This window comes from Pecten maximus, chromosome 15 (assembly GCF_902652985.1).
Source record: "Pecten maximus chromosome 15, xPecMax1.1, whole genome shotgun sequence".
Classification (NCBI taxonomy): domain Eukaryota; kingdom Metazoa; phylum Mollusca; class Bivalvia; order Pectinida; family Pectinidae; genus Pecten; species Pecten maximus.
This window is the reverse complement of record NC_047029.1, coordinates 22,720,966-22,745,751: the sequence shown is the minus strand read 5'-3', so window position 1 is coordinate 22,745,751 and position 24,786 is coordinate 22,720,966. Positions and strand designations below refer to the sequence as shown.

Sequence of the window (24,786 nt, the reverse complement as noted above, 5' to 3'; positions counted from 1 at the left end):
CCGAAGCTTTGCTTCTGCTTGGTCAATGCAAAAGTAAATGCTGTATTGATAAAGAATATTGTGTTGCATATTTAAAATAATAACATGATTTCGTTATCGGAGGTTTTGAATTTTCGGTTTTAAAATTAAACTCTAAGGAGTTAAATAAATAGGTCTACCGATAGACTTATATACACCATACGAAATCATGGCGGGGGTCCTTGTTCAATCTTTAAATATATCAAAATATCCATCATAAGTGTCAAACATGTTATCTGATAAAACACTTCATTCAAGGTTTAGTACATGTTTCCTGGTTTGTTTGAACAAAACCATTTTCAGTCGCATGTTTAAAAATGAAGCGTTTGCCTTAGTTTTGATCATGATATTTGTATTTCAAAACGGCAGAACTTGTCGAAGATTCACACACAATAATCATACAATCTATTTTCAGTAGAAGTCTTGTTTGTGATGTGTTTTGAATGTACCAATTAGAAGACACGACTTCCGTCTGTAGGCGTCTGAGTATTAACTTTTAAGATGATGTCTGATAATATATGATTTTGGGACAGATATGTGAGGTTAATCTACGTCATCAAAACACAGTCAACAGACGGTGACAACAAGTTATAAATAGATGTTTCATTAAGAGATTCTGTCCACACTCAGAAGAAGAAACAGTTGATGTTTCGCAAATCTCAGGAAGAGGACGAAACAAAACATCCAAGGTCACAGTTGATGTTTCACCTAATTCTGTCCACACCCTACAGAGGAGGAAACATCCAAGGTTACAGTTGATGTTTTACTTAATCCTGTCCACGCCCTACAGAGGACGAAACATCCAAGGTCACAGTTGATGTTTTACTTAATCCTGTCCACGACCTACAGAGGAGGAAACATCCAAGGTTACAGTTGATGTTTTACCTAATCCTGTCCACGCCCTACAGACGAGGAAACATCCAAGGTCACAGTTGATGTTTTACCTAATCCTGTCCACGACCCACAGAGGACGAAACATCCAAGGTCACAGTTGATGTTTTACATAATCCTCTCCACGACCTACAGACGAGGAAACATCCAAGGTCACAGTTGATGTTTTACCTAAGTCTGTCCACACCCTACAGACCAGGAAACATCCAAGGTCACAGTTGATGTTTTACCTAATCCTGTCCACGCCCTACAGAGGACGAAACATCCAAGGTCACAGTTGATGTTTTACCTAATTCTGTCCATGCCCTACAGAGGAAGAAACATCAAAGGTCACAGTTGATGTTTTACCTAATCCTGTCCACGGTCCTACAGAGGACGAAACATCCAAGGTCACAGTTGATGTTTTACCTAATCCTGTCCACGCCCTACAGAGGACGAAACATCCAAGGTCACAGTTGATGTTTTACCTAATCCTGTCCACGCCCTACAGACGAGGAAACATCCAAGGTCACAGTTGAATGTTTTAACTAATCCTGTCCTCGCCCTACAGAGGAAGAAACATCAAAGGTCACAGTTGATGTTTTACCTAATCCTGTCCACAGTCCCTACAGAGGACGAAACATCCAAGGTCACAGTTGATGTTTTACCTAATCCTGTCCACGCCCTACAGAGGAAGAAACATCCAAGGTCACAGTTGATGTTTTACCTAATCCTGTCTACGCCCTACAGAGGAAGAAACATCAAAGGTCACAGTTGATGTTTTACCTAATCCTGTCTACGGTCTACAGAGGACGAAACATCCAAGGTCACAGTTGATGTTTTACTCAATCCTGTCCACGACCAACAGACGAGGAAACATCCAAGGTCACAGTTGATGTTTTTCTTAATCCTCTCCACGACCTACAGAGGACAAAACATCCAAGGTCACAGTTGATGTTTTACCTAATCCTGTCTATGACCTACAGAGGAAGAAACATCCAAGGTCACAGTTGATGTTTTACCTCATCCTGTCTACATCCTACAGAGGAGGAAACATCAAAAGTTACAGTTGATGTTTTACATAATCCTGTCCATGACCTACAGAGGAAGAAACATCCAAGGTCACAGTTCAATTAAGAATCCATTGCATGCTTTACTAGGGATAAAACATCCAAAATTGTTGTTAATGTGTCAGTCCTGTCCACACACATCAGAGGTCAAAACATCCAAGGTTACAGTTGATGCTTACCACTGGCCACGCCATACACACAGAGACATGTCTAGTCATATATTACAAACTTCGCCAGATATACATATCAGCTCATTTTATAATATAAGACCAGACATGTACCTCATGTACCCTACAGAGGATGAAACATCCAAAGGTACAAATGATGTTTACAAGGAAATTGTGATGAAGCCTTACAAAGGATAAAGTCACACCTGACATTTTATCAGAATCCTCCATCACCTGGCTTGTCACACATTGGGTTTTCATATCGGGACGTTGGACTAACAAACAGAGGGTTGTCATCCTGAAATGTACAATAGTAAATGTTAGAGTGAATATATAGATGTATTTGTATTATCTGTGTCTTGAAAAAGGGGCGGATTGCCTCGAAAATTTGAAATTTTTCAATGTCCACGCTGTCAGAATTACTTCTTTGTCCCATATATTATATTTCGTATGTAACCATATATTGTATATACATATATAATGTAGTAGCACTACTGACAAAGGAAAACAACTTTATGACTTGTGTCCTGACAAGGCCTCGAACACCTGATCTACAGCACCTAATCACCTAGCCAGAAAAACCCACAGCTTATACCGCTGCACCACATCAACATTTTTTAAAGAATTTTTTAAGAATCAAGCAACGATTTCCTAAAAAAGAATGTTCTGGAAATTTCCAGTACATGAATAAATCAAACTGTATTGGATAAGACCACTTGTATTAAGAGTGCTGTTGTAACTTACGCTCAAACTACTCATTGTATAATTAATTATACTCACAAAGCCCCATTTAGGATTTTTGATTTCTTGTTCAAACTTGGAGTATTCCATGGTGTCGTAGAAGTAGGCAAACACTCTCCATAGCAACAGTAGTATGATTGCCACCAGGAACACAGCAGCAGATATTGAGATGGCAAGTATCAAAACATTAGCTGGCTTCGGTGGGCAAGCTGTCACAGATAAAATCATTCATTTGTTGAGTTTGAATATGGGTCAAGGTCATGGGGGCACGTAAGGCATAAAATCATACATTAGTTTGTTTGTACATGGGTCAAGGTTATGGGGGCAATTCAACAGATAAAATCATCCATAAGCTCGCTTGAATATGGATCACGGTCACGGAGGAAAGTTGTAACAGATAAAATCATTCATTAGTTGGTTTGAATATGAGTCAAGGTCATGGGGGCACCTAACACATAAAATCATACATTAGTTGGCTTGAATATGGGTCAAGATCATGGGGGGCACTTTAACAGATAAAATCATACATGAACTGGCTTGAATATGGGTCAAGGTCATAGCATGTTGTAACAGATAAAAGCATGCATCATTAAATGGCTTGAGATAGTCTTACTGGTTGATCCTTTAGGGAAATTCCATTGGTAGTAAGTAATATATACAAACCTGTGGTTTCCTTGACAAACACCACTTGTTCATTATTGACAGTGTGAAGGATGAATGACATCACACATTGATCAGCACCTTTGAATTTACATGTCTTGGAATCATTTCTTCTCACAGCTGAAATAGACATCAATATGACAATTCAAAATGTAATATATAATCATATACCTTATTATCATAAATATAATAGGAATCAGTGGGGGAAGGCTTCTTAGTTTCTGATATACAGTATATCAAAATGATACTTATTTTTGAGTAGCATATATTTTTCAAAATCTGTTTTCTTCAGTTTTCTTCACTCAAACACATTTATTGACAAACAGCAGTATGTACAAATTTACTTACAGTCCAAGTCGCTGACCAGTGTGACGTGTTGACAGTCACGTTCGCATTCCTCCCTGGTCATATCACCAGATTTCCCATCATCCTTTAGCACACACATGGCACAGGCACGATTACTGTCACAGAGACCCTCAGCACAAGTCTTTAACAGATTTAACAGATCATCATCATCATCATCATCATCACCATCACCACCACCACCACCATCATCATTATCATCATCATCATCATCATCATGCCATTGTTCATTAACAATTAGAATATCCCTTTCTCATCATGTCTGTCAAACACACAGAGGACTCTGATTGAAGTTGAATTTGTTGGATACTTACCGTACATTGGTCACACAGAATCCCAGTATATGATGAGTTACAAACACATTTCCCACACTGGCAGTCACCATTGTCAGAGCAAATGGTCTGAAATATAGTAATTAGTAAAATTTGAACGAAAATAAAATCTTATAAACAAAAATAAATAAATAAGTTTCTGTTTAAGGACAAGTGCTTTTGAACATCTTGAGCATCATCATGGTTGCTACAATTATATGCCATCATTAATTTCAACCAACACATTCCACCCAAGAATTTTATTTTAGCATTGAGTTTTACCTACATGTAATTCATTATAACTTCTCAACAAGTTGATTTACAACATTGTAGAACAGATAGGATGGCATGTAGAAGTTAAACTTAATATTTGTTGGGGTGGAAGATCGAGGTAGATTTTTTTTCCAGAATTTTCTATTAAAATTGATTTTTCATTGTGTATTCTTATCATGGAAATACCTATTTGGTTTCCTATTGTAAAACATTGTGTTCTGCTTTCATTACAATATTTTGTGTTAATGAGTTTATATATTATAAAACATGTACAATAGAAAAGTTAATACTTACCCCATTGTTCTCACAGGTGGCAGTGGACAGAGGACAATCACAATGCCTTCCTGTAAAGCCTTCATTACAGTGACAAACATCACACTCACATAAACCGTTACCTGTGTGACAAAAAACACAGTTTAACCCATCTGATAACCTAGTTAATTACAGTTAAAGTAATAACCTGGTTACTGATAGTTAAAATGATAACCTGCTTACTTACAGTTAAGGTGATAACCTGGTTCCTTACAGTTAAGGTGATAACCTGGTTACTTACAGTTAAAGTTATAACCTGGTTACTAACAGGTAAATTGATAACCTGGTTACTGACAGTTAAAGTAATAACCTGGTTCCTTACAGAGAAAGTGATAACCTGGTTACTGACAGTTAAAGTAATAACCTGGTTACTGACAGTTAAAATGATAACCTGGTTCCTTACAGTTAAGGTGATAACCTGGTTAATGACAGTTAAAGTAATAACCTGGTTACTTACAGTTAAAGTGATAACCTGGTTACTGACAGTTAAAATGATAACCTGGTTCCTTACAGTTAAAGTGATAACCTGGATACTGACAGTTAAAGTAATAACCTGGTTCCTTACAGAGAAATTGTAACCTGGTTACTGACAGTTAAAGTAATAACCTGGTCACTGACAGTTAAAGTAATAACTTGGTTACTGACAGTTAAAGTGATAACTTGGTTACTTACAGTTAAAGTGATAACCTGGTTACTTGTGGTTAAGGCCAGTTATCTGAGTGATAAATGTGATTTGTTAAAGTTAAAGCCAGTTATCTGTGTGAGAACCTGGTTACCAACAGTTAAAGCCAGCTATCTGTGTGATAACATGGTTACCAACAGTTAAAGCCAGTTATCTGTGTGAGAACCTGGTTAGCAACAGTTAAAGCCAGCTATCTGTGTGATAACATGGTTACCAACAGTTAAAGCCAGTTATCAGGGACAAACCTGTCCACAGATCCTTGTAATCTAAGGCTGTGTATATAGTCTCTGTCACTGATGTCTGCTTTGTTGATGTACAGTACCTGTACAGAGTTGCTTACCTGAACAGGGGTCATTGAGGACACCACATTTTTTGGCGTTACATTGACAGAACTCTCCGCTGATGAATTCCGGTTGGTCACACTCACACCGTCCACAGCGACATTCACCTCGTCCACTACAGATACTGGTGTCCAGTGTCTCATTCCCTCCACTACAATGACCAACACATTATGAGTCCTGTATCTTGTGTATACAGTAAAGCAGTTTTTATGAAATGTATATTACATCCATCTCAAGCGAAACTTGAGAAAGTGTTGTAACAAAAGTTCATCACATAATACCATGGCTGGTGACAAGCACACCTCTTTAAAGTGACATGCTGGACAAATGATAGTACTAAAGGTACCCTGGCCTGGGAATCAAAGGATTATTAGTTCAATCACGTTGGACCCTCAGCCATGATGTATCCTTAAAAAAAACTTTACTTTGTTAAATGCTATCTACTCCACTCATTTGTAAAGATTTTGTGATAAGGCAGTGCTGGAAATGTAATACATAGGCTGTTTGCGATGGATGGAAATTCTGGCTCCCCTGGGAGTTGAGAAAGACAATGTTGGGTATATAGCTAAGGGGCCAATAACCAATTAAAAAAAAAATAAATTTTTATTGCTTTGTCACACCTTGTTATTAGACATGTATACAATAACCAACCAATGGAAACTGGTCATTGCATATTCCTGCACATGGAAAAGCGGTTAAGTCAAAATGTCTGATAAGTCAAACATATCACTCGGTCCTGTTGACTTTGACTTATCCGAGTTTTACAGTATCATAAATTGTTAACTGCTTTGACACAGCTTTATATTGATGTAGGTGATAAAGCAGTATATGAAAATTTAAATATTCTTATCATTATGAAATAATATTAACATATTAAAGTACAAAAAAAAGATACATATAAAAAATCACATATTCTATAAATCTGAAGATTTCCCATGTTTTATTGGCCTTTTAAAAAATCTGATAGATTGGTTGGCCCAATATCAGATTTTTAAAAAGGATGATAAAACATCAGTAACCTTCAGATTAATGGTCTATATAATTGACTTTAATTACCTTGGCGAACATGCCACAATGTCTGTCTGTCGTTCATCACAAGTACAGTTATCTCCAGACCAGCCCTCGTTACAAGTACACACTCCACACTCAAATGTACCAAAACCGTTGCATTTTTTACTGTTTTCTTCCTGAAATCAACAAGATATACCTGTATAAGTGTTAGGGATTGTCGTAGATCTGTCATTAGATAAGTATCTAGTTACAAGGATAAGACACATAATCACCAACTAACTTCTTCGTCCTTTTGCAACGCTGAGTTATTTGCTCTTATAAGCAATTATTGATCATTAGTTTTTTTGATTGTGAGAGTAATGTTATAAATTTGTGAGGAAATGACGTAATTTTCTCATGCAAACTAATGAGGTAACAATTAATACCTGCGTACAAGAGCAGATAACCCATAATCACAAACTAACTTCACTGTCTTTTCGTAACGCTGAGTTATCTGCTCTTGTGAGCACATAGTGAGTGTTACATCATTTGCTTGTGAGAAAAGTCATAAAAACATTATTTTCTCATGCAAACTTATGATGTAACGATCAATACCTGCATACAAGAGCAGATTACTCTACATTACGAAAAGACAAAATGTATTACAAGTACAAAGCAGCAACCAACAATCAACACTGGAGTGGACTGGAATTATAACGTTTTGTAATTCTGAGTTATCTCCCCTTATTATCTTATTTTTTAAATGAAGGACATACAAATACTATTTGTGTAAGGATGCAAATGTTCTATAGATTATATTATTGTGACCTTGAAGTTGACCTTCACATCTGACTTAGACTGCACATGCATTTACACACACCTCATATTATCTACATCAAACAGCTCTTTAGCTTTAAAATATTGGAGTTATCCCCCTTGAAAATACTGTTGATCTCAGATCAACAACGGACAAACAGAATTTAGTATTGTTTAAATGCTTCTTGAAAATGCTGTGCATGTTCTGTATATATCCTCAAATAAGCCCCCTCCCCTAGTCCCCTAGTATATCAGTAAGGTAATAATATTTAGGGAAAGTTTATTTGTAAACTGGTACTTCTTGCATACTATGTACTTTAAAATTGATGTTCCTGCAAAAATGAAGAAGTTGGTAAGTATAATGTGGGGAAGAGCTTGCATTTTTGCAGATTAATACAGATGCTTTCTGAGAGCTAGAGTTTAGTTTCCATTATGAAATCGGGAAAACCGTATACGCTATAAAATATTGGTTTGGAGTCGAAAACCATCTTTCTCTCCACCTCATCCCTTTCAACATAATGGCTAATTACTGACCGCTTGACCAGGAAGTTGACAATCACACTGACAGTTGTAGGCTACGTCCACAATCAGCTCATCCTTCAGCCCCTCTGGATTGATTTTAAAACTTTCCGTCCATTGGTTTGGATCCTTGGAGCATTCTGTACCCTTGTAACGCATCTTCATCTCGAACCTTATCTGGAAATGTATGGAGTCATCGGGTACATCACCAGACGCATGTGTATACATGTTCCTCATGGTTAATGATATAATACAACAGAAAAGTGAATAGCATGTCTCCACTAGTGATTGAACTTTGACCTCAAGCTTGCTAGGCTATGAGTGTTAGAAGGTGTCATTACACCTGTTTACAGTATTAAAACGTGCCACAATATCATGTTCCTGTCTGATCTTTTTCAATTAACCTTACAATTTGTACGTTAAAGTGGAGAGTATCAGGTCACTGTATAAGTTAATGCTAACATGAATGTCCCTTTAGTCTAATGGTAGGATGCACACTTGGAGAGTATGTGGAGGTAGATAGCTAGAGCCCAAGGGTGGGAGGATATTTTTTATTACTCATCCCTATTACACTTAAATTAATGTTTTATATAAAAAAAAAAAATCTCACAACAGAATTTCTCGGACAAACTATAGATTTATCTGTGATGATTCTGTCATTAACTTCACACAGAGTTATCTCCCCTATTATCTTTATTACTTTACACTGACATCCTATCCAGCATTTTCACCAGCTTAAACCTGACTATTTTATTTAAACCCTGCATCACTGAGTTTATGCTGATATTTTGTCTGAAATTTTGATTACTCACTGGTTTTCCAACTCCTACTTTTTCACAGCTGCTTTGTTGTTGAAGAATGTCACTTCTGCAATTTAATAAAAAAAAAAATCTAAATGATAAAAGATTACAGTGAAAAAAACAATGGAAGGATCAGATTTCACCAGTCACGGCGATTGTCTGTTACGAGGAGTCAACACAAGGCATTTTTGCTATAAATATAAGCAGAATGATGAATATACAGACATTCATGTGAGAAATTCCTTGAAAGTAAATCAAGAAAAATGTGTCTGCTACAAACATGACAAGTTACTTCCTTTATAATTTTTGCTGCTGAATTAATATCAATGTACTTCCAAAGCCATATAAAAGGCAAATGACAAGAGGTCCATAGTCCATAAGGAGTCTTAAATAGATGGAACTATCTTCATTTACAATGTAATTCTAAACAGTTCAATAAGATCAAAGTTTAGCAAAGGGCTCCCCAAGGGGGAATTGGACGGGCCATGAAATTTACAATTTCGATAAGCATCTGAAGACCCTTCCATCCATGAAGAGTACATGTATTTGATTAAATGATATCTGTGTCTTGAGAAGAAGATTTCTAAAATTTCTGTCAATTTGACCCTTTTTGGGCCCAACCCTCTAGGCCCCTAGGTGATGGGGACCATATAAATATACAGCTGTAATTTCAAATTTTGCAGTGCCTTTTTGCGGGGGAAGGTTTCTGCAAAATTTTATCAAAAGAGTTTTTGAGATGAAGCCAAAAATGAAAAATGTTAACTGAGGATGGACGACAAACAATCCATGATCATGGACAAAGACGGATTGGAGAAAGTCACTGAGCCTCATTCAGGTGACCTAGAAATTTAATCTTAACTTACCCTGATCCACAGTTTGACCTGAGTTCATAATAGATATCATCTCTTTCCTCAATCAGGATCTTCACACTCTCCCGGATGGTCTGAAAACAATAATTTAATATGTCTACAGGCTCAAGGTATTTCAAACTACAGTGTATTGAACTGTTCTGTATGAGACATACCCTGTATATGTTCTGTATGTGTTCTGTATGACACATACCCTGTATGTGTTCTGTATGACACATACCCTGTATGTGTTCTGTATGAGACATACCCTGTATGTGTTCTGTATAAGACATACCCAGTTGTGTTCTGTATAAGACATAGCCTGTATGTGTTCTGTATGTGTTCTGTATGACACATACCCTGTATGTGTTCTGTATGTGTTCTGTATGTGTTCTGTATAAGACATACCCTGTATGTGTTCTGTATGTGTTCTGTATAAGACATATCCTGTATGTGTTCTGTATGAGACATACCCTGTAGGTGTTCTGTATGAGACAAACCCTGTATGTGGTTTGTATGAGACATACCCTGTAGGTGTTCTGTATGAGATATACCCTGTATGTGGTTTGTATGAGACATACCCTATATGTGTTCTGTATGAGACATACCCTATATGTGTTCTGTATGAGACATACCCTGTATGTGTTCTGTATGAGACATACCCTGTATGTGTTCTGTATGAGACATACCCTGTATGTGGTTTGTATGAGACATACCCTGTATGTGTTCTGTATGAGACATACCCTGTATGTGTTGTGTATAAGACATACCCTGTATGTGATCTGTATGAGACATACCCTATATGTGTTCTGTATGAGACATACCCTGTAGGTGTTCTGTATGATTCGGGTGATGTTTGAGGAGTCCCTAAGATCAAGTTTCTGGGCACTGGACTGTTGACCGATCTCTTCCACAACCTTTGCATAGGCATCAATTGCTGCAGCTCCGACTGTAAACAGCAGGATGATTTGGTTTTCTTTAACTTTCTCTTTGATCTGGCCGACAGATGGGTAATCCTGGAAAAGCAAAGGCCAATATGTATAATTTACAGTATTATTGAAGAGGGAATAACTCAACTGACCAATTCCAGCTGTTGGTCACTTCCCTTTTCCTTAGTGATATACATTCAGAGAGCAAGAGGTCACCAGTTTGAGATCCAATGTAAAAGTGTTGAGTACAGATGATTTAAGTATCCTTGTAGGTGAAGCTAGAGGGAATTTCCCTTTAGCCAAGGGTAGGGTATCCACTCAGAGGGCACGAGGTCACCAGTTTGAGATCCGGTGTAAAAGTGATGAGTACAGATGATTTAAGTATCGTTGTAGGTGAAGCTAGAGGGAATTTCCCTTTAGCCAACGGTAGGGTATCCACTCAGAGGGAAAGAGGTCACCAGTTTGAGATCCAATGTAAAAGTGTTGAGTACAGATGATTTAAGTATCGTTGTAGGTGAAGCTAGAGGGAATTTCCCTTTAGCCTAGGGTAGGGTATCCACTCAGAGGGCACGAGGTCACCAGTTTGAGATCCAATGTAAAAGTGTTGAGTACAGATGATTTAAGTATCGTTGTAGGTGAAGCTAGAGGGAATTTCCCTCTAGCCTAGGGTAGGGTATCCACTCAGAGGGCACGAGGTCACCAGTTTGAGATCCAATGTAAAAGTGTTGAGTACAGATGATTTAAGTAGCGTTGTAGGTGAAGCTAGAGGGAATTTCCCTCTAGCCTAGGGTAGGGTATCCACTCAGAGGGCACGAGGTCACCAGTTTGAGATCCAATGTAAAAGTGTTGAGTACAGATGATTTAAGTATCGCTGTAGGTGAAGCTAGAGGGAATTTCCCTTTAGCCTAGGGTAGGGTATCCACTCAGAGGGAAAGAGGTCACCAGTTTGAGATCCAATGTAAAAGTGATGAGTACAGATGATTTAAGTATCGTTGTAGGTGAAGCTAGAGGGAATTTCCCTCTAGCCTAGGGTAGGGTATCCACTCAGAGGGAAAGAGGTCACCAGTTTGAGATCCAATGTAAAAGTGTTGAGTACAGATGATTTAAGTATCGTTGTAGGTGAAGCTAGAGGGAATTTCCCTTTAGCCTAGGGTAGGGTATCCACTCAGAGGGAAAGAGGTCACCAGTTTGAGATCCAATGTAAAAGTGTTGAGTACAGATGATTTAAGTATCACTGTAGGTGAAGCTAGAGGGAATTTCCCTCTAGCCTAGGATAGGGTATCCACTCAGAGGGCACGAGGTCACTAATTTCAGATCCGGTGTAAAAGTGATGAGTACAGATGATTTAAGTATCGTTGTAGGTGAAGCTAGAGGGAATTTCCCTTTAGCCTAGGGTAGGGTATCCACTCAGAGGGCACGAGGTCACTAATTTCAGATCCGGTGTAAAAGTGATGAGTACAGATGATTTAAGTATCGTTGTAGGTGAAGCTAGAGGGAATTTCCCTTTAGCCAAGGATAGGGTATCCACTCAGAGGGAAAGAGGTCACCAGTTTGAGATCCAATGTAAAAGTGTTGAGTACAGATGATTTAAGTATCGCTGTAGGTGAAGCTAGAGGGAATTTCCCTTTAGCCTAGGGTAGGGTATCCACTCAGAGGGCACGAGGTCACTAATTTCAGATCCGGTGTTAAAGTAGCGAATGAAGATCATTGAACTATCTTTGTAGCTTATATAATTAAGTTAGAGGGAATTTCCCTTTAGCCTAGTTAGAGGGTATCAACTGAGAGCAAGAGGTCACTAGTTCGCGACCCAGTGTCAAAGTGGTGAATACAAATAATTTATTATCCTTGAGAGCAAAATGTCACTAAGTTCGAGACCCAGTGTAAAAGTGGTGATTACAGATCACTAGCTCAAGCTAGAGGGAATTTTCCCTTTAGCCTAATGGTAGCAAGGATATGTTCTTGAGCCAGAGGTTGCAAGTTCCTGCCGTAGAAAGGATAGAATATTTTTCAGTACTCATTCATGATGCAGATTTGGTGCAAATTGAAATTTTAAATGTAAAATCTTGGCTTCATTGAAGCAAAAGAATAGTGTGTGCCTTTGTCAGTGAAAACTTGATGAATGAGGAAGCTGAATAAAATTGAGTCACCTTCCTAGCTCTGGCTGGTGTGAATTTCCCATCAGTCTATTTACAGTGCATCAATTTCAGAGACAGCAAAGAGTTATCACTTTATGTCCCAGCATCGGCAGGGTACAATCAATATACAATATCTATCCTATCACAATCTTTTGATATATATAGTTCCAATATACATGTACTGACCTGTTCCAGAGCTTTGGTGTACATGTTAGTCACAGAATCTGTGTGACATCTTCCATCGTTTGGTGTAACAATCCCTGCCAGCTGTATAAAATAAAAACATTATACTATTTTTCCTGAATTTTTATTAAACTTTAAATATCTGTAATAATCTGTTCAACTTCTGTTCTAATCCCCAAAGCATCTCAATATGATCAAAGGCTTTTTCTGTTGTTTTTTTTTTTATTTTGGCCAATAATGGACCCCATTACAAATACGAATCATTTCATATCTATATAAAATTTCTTTTTGAAGGTTACTCTTGAAAATGTCCTTGACACAGTAAACCCCCACTTACACCAACCTACATTACTCAAATACACGCTATTTATCTAATTTTTCACATGGTCCAAGTGCATCCTTATAAATTATTTTTAAATAAACCTGGGATAACTGGAACCACTATACGTCCAATACGCTGCATTCCTGATTGTACCATTATTTATCCCCCTTCCTCCATATTCATGATATAGAAAAAAGAACTCATCCCAAACCAGTGAAAAAACCCTAGGATCAATGATAAGTAATTTTATACAGCCTTGAAGTAAAATTGTATAAGATGTTCTTGATTTTGTTACAATTGTATTTCAAATATTTGGTATTACAAAACTTAGGGCCTGTAGAAAACTTCAAATAAACAGGTGTCTGGATGGACCATTCTCTAGTTAGCCAAACACAGATACAGGCCACCATGTTGATAATTGTATGACAAGGATTAGCAGAAGAGTTAATTGATAATGATAATAACTTATTATTTAAAGTTTCCCATTACATGTCTGTCATGGATTCCTTACTTACCCTTCCGTCGCCGGCGTAGTGGTAGTCACTATCGGTGGCATAGATAAGGAGACGACGTGAGCGGTTTCTCCAGCCAATCAGCTCCTACAATATCATTATAATGTCAAACTTTTTGTAGTGAATTCCAAGGGACTAGAGGAAATATTTGCTATATCTGGAATTTGTTATAGAATTTTTGAATAAATTCTGCTGAGCTGAATTTGTTGAAATCGAAAAAAACCTGTTTGTCTTAAGAGTTTTATGGTAGTGTATCTTTTCAGCAATAAGTCTCTGGGGGAAATACCAAACCTTTAACTCAAACTTAGGGGGGAGCTTATTACAGGACATTTGGACAATGTATTTTTAATTTTTTTTTCCCTAAATTGAAATACACATTAGTGGGCTTATAACAAAGCATGGGCTTATTGGTGGATGAAATTGATGTAATACATTTTATTTTCATACCTCATCCAACTGATGTAGTGTTGCCAAATCAGCTGATTCTGTCAAGTTTATCTGATATTGGCCATATCATTACCTGCTCAAATTGTTGAATTACGCTGAAGATACATGATACTTCATTATTTTTAAGAAAAAAATACCTAAGACCTAACAACCCACAAACCTAGTTCGGGTATCCCCTTGTCAAGAATTCACATCACCTGAAAAAAGGTTTGGTCACTGGCACCAAATGTAAGAGGAGTGAAAAATGCACAGCCAGACCAGGGTTCGAACCCTGACCTGGGAACACTAGCCAGATGATCTAGCAATTGAGCTACCTGGTCGCGATGATCGACCCAGTCCAGTTCAGCTATTACAGTAGTGGGTGTCAGATAGACGTGGGCTTATTACAGGACAGTGTACACGTAATAGCATTTGGTTTGTTAAACAAGACATGGTTGGTCTTAATACAAGACATGAGGGCTAATTACTGGATAAATATGGTAGTTATGTGTATGTTGTCATTCATATCTGAAGAAAATTTGGCAAAGTTCCGAATTATAAAATTCGACACTCACGGGACAGACCATAACCTGCATCAAGCCATCAAATCCTCCTTCTGGGGAATCGTAGTTAGCACTGTCATTGGTAGCTGTAACTTGTCTCTGTAATTGTAATTTCCACTTAGTCGCAACAATCAATGTGACGGGTTAGAATGTTAAATACTTCGTCTAAATGACGAACATGAAAGTAATTATCTTATTACGTTTACTGAGAAATGTACAGAGATTAAAATCATCTGAGTTTCCACAGGGACTTGAAATATCAACTCACAGTCCATATATATATGTATTATAGTCATATAGATGGACCATAGATTGGGAATTTTGCCAAGCCCCTTTGTCTAATTTAAGTAAGATATAAGTCTAAATCTGCCAATTACGTAAAATATTAGAGAGTCTTTGGTGCTAAGTGCCTCAGACTGTCCACAATTTTTTTTTTTTTTTTTTTACATAATAGTCAGTTTGAGACTTAATATATCCTTTACATATTTTTTACACTCCATTTAATCTGTTATTAAATCTAAACCTATTAGGATGAATTACGTTGTCCATGATCCACACTGGTTGCCATTAACAAAGCGAACATGTAATTTGATAAAATGTAATTAGTGTCATTTCATTTTAGTGTCATATTTCCAATATGAAAAGCACGGAAATAGGATTACTGCAAATATGTGTTTTTCCTCAAGTATTAAATAAATAAAGATAATGATTTAAGACTTTGACAATACTTATTACATCAAAATGATGACGAGGTACAAGGAATAGAGCCAATACGGTTGTTAACCTGGGTGGATTTAGGTTTCCTTTGCTCTTTAGCTGGATACCGAGGCATGTAATACTGATAATCTGAACATGGTAAACAACCACAATGAACTTATGATGCTCTTCGATATGTTTCGCCACATTTGGGCTGAAAGGTGCTCTGAAGAAACCATATTTGGAAGCTGTTGTGGTTAGGCCACCCTTAAAAATATCTTGGTTTGCTGTAACCCGACAAGAGGGTTTTACATATGGGTAGGTAGGTAGTGCTGAATTTTTTTTTATTCAGTTCTGAAAACAGATTTTCAACCTTCAATACAAATACAAACTAGAATATAAACTGTTTGGAAATCATTATTTACACCAGCCTTATTTGGGTTTGTGAGACATATTTTCAAACTTGCAAAGCAACTTCCGGATATACTGTAAATATCCGGAACGGTCAAGTCATTTAAAAAAAACCATTTTAATATTCTCAATAAAAATCTTCCGAGTAGGCCCATTTTTTCTGGGTCAGGCGGGTTACGCCAAACCAACTATATTTTGGCCTTATTTACCCTAAAATGACGACAACTTATCTCATCATAGTGCTATTATACTGGATTTAATGGAAGCAGATCAGTATATCATAGAAGTGTGTCTACATAACAACATTGATAAGTTATTTTCTAGATTTCTAGTATACAGATACTGACTCTGAATGTATACACATGAGGATATTTTTACATACTACGGACTCCATATACATTAACTTACTGAATAGATTAACACCAAGTAACAGACATTGTTTCTTCAAAGGAAAAAAGTTTTGATCTATTAGTTTCATATTAGACTTAAGATATCATTATTGTCTTTATGTTACTTACTGACTTAGTAGATCAAAAGAGAATAACTTCAGAGAATTTCTGTAAACAAACTTATTTTTGTGGTGACTTAATTTTGCGTTTCCATGCCTTATGACTTTTTCATGGTGACTTAATTTTCCGTTTTCATGCTTTACAACTTTTTAGTGACAATTTAATTTCGTGATTTACAGTCAAAAAAGGGCTACTGTGCCTGTGATTGAGATTATTTTGCTGCAATTAATCATTCATGAATTTTAATCACCTGTGAAATATGCCAATATTAATCGCACATGAAAATGAATTTATTTACAGTATAATGATAACGTTCCAAATTAGATTTGATCCCAAAAAACTCACCACAAATTCTGGAATGTCCTTTGCAAGTTTCATGGAATGTTTAAAGGCATAGGGCGAAGCACAAACACCCCCAAAGTCTCCACATGGATTCTCTAGACTGAAAATTAATATACATAAGAGTTAGGAATAGTTAACATCGCAGCGAAGAGTTTTCCAATAGCTAGAATTACAATAAAAAAGGCCCATAAGACCTGCATTGCCTACTCATTGAATTGTGGTACATGTATATGAAATATAAAAAAAAAAAGAATTCTGCCACCAGTTTCATCCATGTTCCTTAAAATGAAGTAAATGTATTACTGAAAACGTGGTTATTTTTGCGGGGAGTTAATTTTGCGATTTCAATAAGTAAACTATATATGTAGAGGTAATTTTTTGCGATTGATCCAACTTCGTTTGTAGTGCTAGATGACACAATCTGATATAAAAAAAAATGTGGAGGAAATTTTCGCGTTTACAGTAACTTAAATTTTTATAGGACAGCATTATTGGATTAAAGCGGATAAGTTTTGATAAAGAACTTTATTTAAATCCTGTACTGCTTTCCAGTGGAAAATTATACAATAAAAATTTCCAGGAGTATTGATGAAACTGGGGGAGGTATCATTGTAGCCATGTGAGATGTTGTATTGACTTAAAAAACATGATAACATTTCTAGGGGTCAGGAAAGTTTTACAAAACGAATAAAATTTACAGGTAATGTTTTCATGGTTCAATGAATATAACTCAACTAACAGAGAGCAGTGTTAATTGGATTTTAAATCAACTCAGAATTTGAAGCCTAATATTGACACCTAATCTCTGGATTAGCTATCAGACATTTGAGAACTTGAGAAAAAAGTCAAAATGTGTGTCAATGGAATTATAATCATATGTTGTTATCTTTAATTATAAAATTGATTTTTTTCAGATATAAAATAATCAGGACTATTGCAGGAGGATTCATATAAAACTTATATGAAAATTAAATAGCAGTCATTATTTAATAATTTTGTCTATTTTCACAAAAACCTTTGGAAGCGTTGAGTGAAAATATACACACTTACTGTTTTGGGGAGGAATGTGTGAAAGGCAAAACAGTTTTCTCCATCGCTGTTCCATAACCAAATCTGTAGTCTTCTGTCATGTCGCCTACAGCTCTGCCTATAAACAAAACACACAGGATAACATCCAACAAGGAACAACAGAGGCAGTCTATATCTTACTCTAAACCAGTTTTAAACATTGTTATTTTTCACCAATTTCAAAATTAGAAAGGTACAAGAGAAATAGTATTGTCTGATTTACACTTGTGTAAAAATTACAAAATTTTTGGTTTAAACATTATTTTTGACTGTAAAATTTAGATTACCAGGTAATAATTAATTTTCTTTGTTTTCATGGTAAATACTCAAATGTGATTGGTCGAAAATTTCTTTTCATTCTTCTATGAAAGAAATTCCGAGAATGGCGCGAAAAATGTGACGTCACAACACGACAATTGACGTTGCGTATTGATTTGAGAAAAAGAATCCCATTTAAAACCAGTAAAATTGTACATAAAACATGTTTTAAATTAGAAAATCATTTTCAAAAATTAATTATAAGTGTTGATGTCAATTAAATATTTTCTAAACAATTTTGTTTGCAAACTTCTGTAAGAATCCGCGTAGCAGATTCATACAGTTTACAAACAAAATTTGTTTCATACCCCAATGAAACTAAAAAAAAATGACAACAATGCTTAAAAGAAAATAAAATCAATATCTTCATGCCCTCAGTCAATTGTTTTTGTATTTTTTTTTATGGCCAATCACTTAGGACCAACCCTCAGTCATTTGTGTTTTGTATTTTTGGTAGCTCATCATTTAGGGCCAACCCTCAGCAATTTGTGTTTTTGTTTTTTGTTATGGCCCATCATTTAGGGCCAATCGTCGGTCATTTGTTTTTGTATTTTTAAAGGCCCATCATTTAGGGCCAACCCTGAATCTTTCCTCTGTTATGGATACATAATGTGAAAAAAGGGCTATCATTCAATATCAAATGAGGATAGTTTTATTTTACTCATTTATGAAATAGTTCGTTTAAACTTACCGATCTCTCCAGCCAGTGATGCTAGTGCTTTTCGGAAAGCAATCATGGTATTAGACGGGTCAGCCAGAAAGTAGAGATCAACTGGATAATTCCGAGCCACACGGTATGTGATATTCCACGTTAACATATCGTCTGTAATAAAAATACCATGGCTGTCACTCAGAAGTATGGAGAGAAAATATATCTAATCAATACTGAAATATCGCCTTTTTTTCCTGTGACAGGAATTGTGTAACCCTTCAGTACAATAAGAACTTACAATTTATCTTCTAGACGGAACATTTTTAATAATGTTTTTCCTATCCTCCCAAAATTTACATATGAAACATGGAAGCAGGTTGGTTTGGAGGTAGAACACAGGGCTACATATCAAAAGGCTGCTTGTTCGATTGACTGTATGGGGGCTGTGTTGTAACAAATCATGACTGCCAGTAATTACTTCTGTGGTTGCTTCATAACGTGAATTTCACTTTTAACAAATATCTCGGGAAAATGAAAAGCATTATCACCAATTTATATCATGAAGCAAATAATAGTCTCATTGAAGTTTCCATGTCCTTGACCTTTTTATTTTGTAGGTTAAATGATGCAAGATTGAGGTAAATGTTACCATACCATTGGGATTAAGGTAAACTTTGACATGTTGTGGTTGAAGCTGTATCGCATCAGATGTATCATTGCCTGTACGGTCTTGAACAACTTCATTCTGAAACAAAATTTAAAACATCCACATGGATTCATATTTTACTGAGATTTGTCTGTCCTGATTTTGTTAAATAAATTTCTGAAAGAACAGGGAATACCCATTTCTGTTGATTGCCCAAAAGGAATTATTAAACCACCTCTCCAATGTGATAATCCCTATTTTTACCAACTGAGCCAAATAAACATGCTCCTTCATTTGAGTGGCACACACCATATTTTACAGACCAGTTTTTAAAATGTGCAAAAAGAGATAGTGAATGCTACAATATTAAACTCCAGGACAAAATATACCAAAGCAGCCCCCCCCCCCCCCCCCCAATAAAAAAACATAATTATGATGATATCAAATCATAGACATGGATATAGCATAGTACAAAAAAAGGATCTAGGATACTCTAAGACAAAAAAAAAAAAAAAAAAAAAATCTTGTATCCAGAAGAAGCACTCAAAATCTTAGACCAATATGTATTTAGAAAGTGACCTTGACTAAGCTGAGAGTTACCTTGATCAGATCTATTCTCTGTTTTTTCCTACTTTTAATGTCTGTGCAATTATTCCTGTTCAGTTCCTCTAAAGTTCCGCATCGGGTTCCATTGAATCCCTGAAGTACAGAAAAATGTCATATAACAAAAAATCTGGGTTTAAATGTTAAAGGTCAGCATCAACAGAGGTCAAACATCTGGTGTTAGAGGTGAAAGGTCAATGACATCAACAAAGGTCAAACATCTGGTTTAACAGATAAGATGTCAATGCCATCATTATAGGTCAAACATCTGGTGATAGAGTTGAAAGGTCTATGACATCAACAAAGGTCAAACATCTTGTGTTAGAGGTAAAAGGTCAATGACATCAAAAAGTTCAAACATAGGTTAGGAGTGAGAGATCAATGGCATCAACAAATGTAAAATATTAGGGGTAAGAGGTTTATTGGTTAATTAGTCATTACAGCTAGATAAATTTCAATACACCTATAGGGTAGATAGCAATGATATAATATATCAGATATGAGATTATTAAAGGGAGATAACCTATCAGTAATATCTTTATTTTGTAAGGGAGAGGACATGATAAGTATGACATTTTTATTGCTCTATAAAGGGAACTTTGGTAAAGGGAATGTTAAGTAAAAAAGATACAAATACATGACTGCATAACATACAAAAATAATGTGTCGATTTCCCTACCTCTTGAGCACACCAATGACAGTTTGTGCCATTAATAACACAATCACCACATCTTCGTCCACCACAGGTCTGACCATAAGTCACTAAATTAAAAAATTATTTTAGCATGAAAAAACTGGCAATACTACAACAAAAAAGTAGAAAGAGTGAAAAACAGCTATGTTTTTGAAGAAAAGTTAATGTAGGGGAGATAACTTCACTAATGTATGGGATATTATTACTATAATGTAGGAGAGATTACTACTGCAATGTAGAGGAGACAACTACTGTAATGTAGGGGATATAACTACTGTAATATAGGGGAGATAACTACTGTAATGTAGGGGAGATAACTACTGTAATGTAGGGGAGATAACTATTGTAATATAGGGGAGATAACTACTGTAATATAGGGGAGATAACTACTGTAATGTAGGGGAGATAACTACTGTAATGTAGAGGAGATAACTACTGTAATGTAGGGGAGATAACTACTGTAATGTAGAGGATATAACTACTGTAATATAGGGGAGATAACTACTGTAATGTAGGGGAGATAACTACTGTAATATAGGGGAGATAACTACTGTAATGTAGGGGAGATAACTACTGTAATGTAGGGGAGATAACTACTGCAATGTAGGGGATATTACTACTGTAATGTAGGGGATATAACTACTGTGATGTAGGGGATATAACTACTGTGATGTAGGGGATATAACTACTGTAATATAGGGGATATAACTACTGTAATATAGGGGAGATAACTACTGTAATGTAGGGGAGATACCTACTGTAATGTAGGGGAGATAACTACTGTAAAGTAGGGGAGATAACTACTGTAATGTAGGGGAGATAACTACTGTAATATAGGGGAGATAACTATTGTAATGTAGGGGAGATAACTACTGTAATGTAGGGGAGATAACTACTGTAATGTAGGGGAGATAACTACTGTAATGTAGGGGAGATAACTACTTTAATGAAGGGGATATAACTACTGTAATGTAGGGGATATAACTACTATATAATGTAGGGGAGACAACTACTTTAATGTAGGGGATATAACTACTGTAATGTAGGGGATATAACTACTGTAATGTAGGGGAGATAACTACTGTAATATAGGGGATATTACTACTGTAATATAGGGGAGATAACTACTGTAATGTAGGGGATATTACTACTGTAATGTAGGGGAGATAACTACTGTAATGTAGGGGACATAACTACTGTAATGTAGTGGAGATAGCTACTGTAATGTAGGGGAGATAACTACTGTAATGTAGGGATATAACTATAATGTAGGGGACATAACTACTGTAATGTAGGGGAGATAACTACTGTAATGTAGGGGAGATAACTACTGTAATGTAGGGGAGATACCTACTGTAATATAGGGGATATAACTACTGTAATGTAGGGGAGATAACTACTGTAATGTAGGGGAGATCACTACTGTAATGTAGAGGAGATAACTACTGTAATGCAGGGATATAACTACTGTAATATAGGGGAGATAACTACTGTAATGTAGGGGAGATACCTACTGTAATGTAGGGGAGATAACTACTGTAATGTAGGTGATATAACTACTGTAATATAGGGGATATAACTACTGTAATGTAGGTGATATAACTACTATAATATACGGGAGATAACTACTGTAATGTAGGGGAGATAACTACTGTAATGCAGGGATATAACTACTGTATTGTGGGGGAGATAACTACTGTAATGTAGGGGCGATAACTACTGTAATGTAGGGGCGATAACTACTGTAATGTAGGGGAGATAACTACTGTAATATAGGTGATATAACTACTGTAATATAGGGGAGATCACTACTGTAATATAGGGGATATAACTACTGTAATGTAGGTGATATAACTACTGTAATATAGGGGATATAACTACTGTAATGTAGGTGATATAACTACTATAATGTACGGGAGATAACTACTGTAATGTAGGGGAGATAACTACTGTAATGCAGGGATATAACTACTGTATTGTGGGGGAGATAACTACTGTAATGTAGGGGCGATAACTACTGTAATGTAGGGGCGATAACTACTGTAATGTAGGGGAGATAACTACTGTAATGTAGGGGAGATAACTACTGTAATATAGGGGAGATAACTACTGTAATGTAGGGGAGATAACTACTGTCATATAGGGGAGATAACTACTGTAATGTAGGGGAGATAACTACTGTAATGTAAGAGATATAACAACTACAATGTAGGGGATATAACTACTGTAATGTAGGGGATATAACTACTGTGATGTAGGAGATATAACTACTATAATGTAGGGGATATAACTACTGTAATGTAGGGGAGATAGCTACTGTAATGTAGGGAGATAACTACTGTATTGTGGGGGAGATAACTACTGTAATGTAGGGGAGATAACTACTGTAATGTAGGGGCGATAACTACTGTAATGTAGGGGAGATAACTACTGTAATGTAGGGGAGATAACTACTGTAATGTAGGGGAGATAACTACTGTAATGTAGAGGATATAACTACTGTGATGTAGGGGATATAACTAATGTAATGTAGGGATATAACTACTGTATTGTAGGGGATATAACTACTATAATGTAGGGGAGATAACTACTGTAATGTGGGGGAGATAACTACTGTAATGTAGGTGCGATAACTACTGTAATGTAGGGGCGATAACTACTGTAATGTAGGGGAGATAACTACTGTATTGTAGGGGATATAACTACTATAATGTAGGGGAGATAACTACTGTAATGTAGGGGAGATAACTACTGTAATGTAGGGATATAACTACTGTATTGTAGGGGATATAACTACTGTAATGTAGGGGATATAACTACTGTAATGTAGGGGAGATAACTACTGTTATGAATGATTACTATAGCAATGTTATGGAAAATAATGCTTTTGTAACGAGCACAGAGACTTGACATAAATTTCCAGAATTCCTCTGAAGAAACTCGGGCATACATATATATACATGGACTTTGCTGATTTAATTCGTGCCAAGTTCCTGTGGAGAGAGATGTACTACTCGAATTGTATAACCTCAAAAGGTTAACAGGTGTCTGGATTCAGGTTCTTCAAGAAAAATCCACACTCATTTTATTACATTAAACAATTAGACTTCTCAAAATGGTATGTAAAGCTGCCAGATGTTTTGGGTATATGGCGAATGTTTATCGCATACATACCAGTCCGGCATCTGGAAACTAAATACTTCCTTATCACACAACCAAGCACCTACTTTAACAGCGGTCCATGATATCCTGGCATTTTATCGGTGTATTATAACATTGGAAGCCTTAGGAACTGATTCAACATTATAGATTTTTGAAAATATCTTGCACAAAAGATATATACATTATACCGGTGATCATCTGTTCAAATACACAGCAATCTACATACAAATATAAATGAATATACGTTATATACTATATATATATATATATATATATATATATATGTACATACAGTATATTGTATTAATATGCAAAACGTAAATGACGGTTATAATTATTTGAAAACTTAATGCAGTGTCGGTATATTCTGGTGGTAGAAAAAGACATGTTTTAACATTTTCACGCGTGTAGGGCGAACTATACGTACAAATGCCACACGCGGTAGTACGAGTTTTCTCTGACCCCGACATCCATTTGGGTAAAACATGAGTTTACTTACCACAAACGAAGATCGTAAAAATAATGGCTGCCAAAAGAAACCCTTTCTCCATAGTCGTATGAGGATGTGACATGGCCGTCAGTCGTGACAAGGAGGTTTAGTGTCAGTATCGAGTGCTTTTCCTGAGCGAGAAGTGCAGGAAAACATGGACTTACGTTTCCTGCTCTAAAACACTAGTCACACATGTAATTTCATTTCAAACCCCTTCTCGCAATGTGTAACGATAGTTTCAAAATGTGCCCCTATCTCTCCAATCCTCCATATGTTTCAGTACTGAAGTAAGATCCAGTTGATTGACTGTTAGATGTAGCGAAAACTCGATGTAGACGAGACAG

At 36.3% G+C, this 24,786-nt stretch overlaps 1 protein-coding gene across 1 annotated transcript; it reads right to left on the bottom strand.

Moving 5' to 3' along the window:
- Nucleotides 1-353: 353 nt before the first annotated feature.
- LOC117343777 (integrin beta-6-like) lies at nt 354-24,786 on the bottom strand. The gene is made up of 22 exons (XM_033906269.1): nt 24,452-24,786; nt 20,776-20,858; nt 20,094-20,192; nt 19,502-19,592; nt 18,887-19,018; nt 17,860-17,956; nt 16,813-16,909; nt 14,864-14,950; nt 13,866-13,949; nt 13,032-13,112; nt 10,606-10,797; nt 9,797-9,876; nt 8,946-9,000; nt 8,149-8,310; nt 6,865-6,995; nt 5,808-5,959; nt 4,768-4,868; nt 4,204-4,290; nt 3,875-4,013; nt 3,530-3,646; nt 2,906-3,075; nt 354-2,423 (listed from the first exon to the last, which is right to left on the bottom strand). The coding sequence occupies exons 1-22, from the start codon at nt 24,522-24,524 to the stop codon at nt 2,343-2,345; spliced, it is 2,391 nt and encodes a 796-aa protein (XP_033762160.1). The 5' UTR covers nt 24,525-24,786; the 3' UTR covers nt 354-2,342.

Coding starts and splice junctions, on each gene's coding strand:
- LOC117343777 (XM_033906269.1), bottom strand. CDS start 24,524: ATGTCACATCCTCATACGACTATGGAGAAAGGGTTTCTTTTGGCAGCC. Junction 20,193..20,775: donor GTCATTGGTGTGCTCAAGAG/GTAGGGAAATCG, acceptor TCTGTACTTCAG/GGATTCAATGGAACCCGATG. Junction 3,647..3,874: donor ACTGGTCAGCGACTTGGACT/GTAAGTAAATTT, acceptor TGTCTATTTCAG/CTGTGAGAAGAAATGATTCC.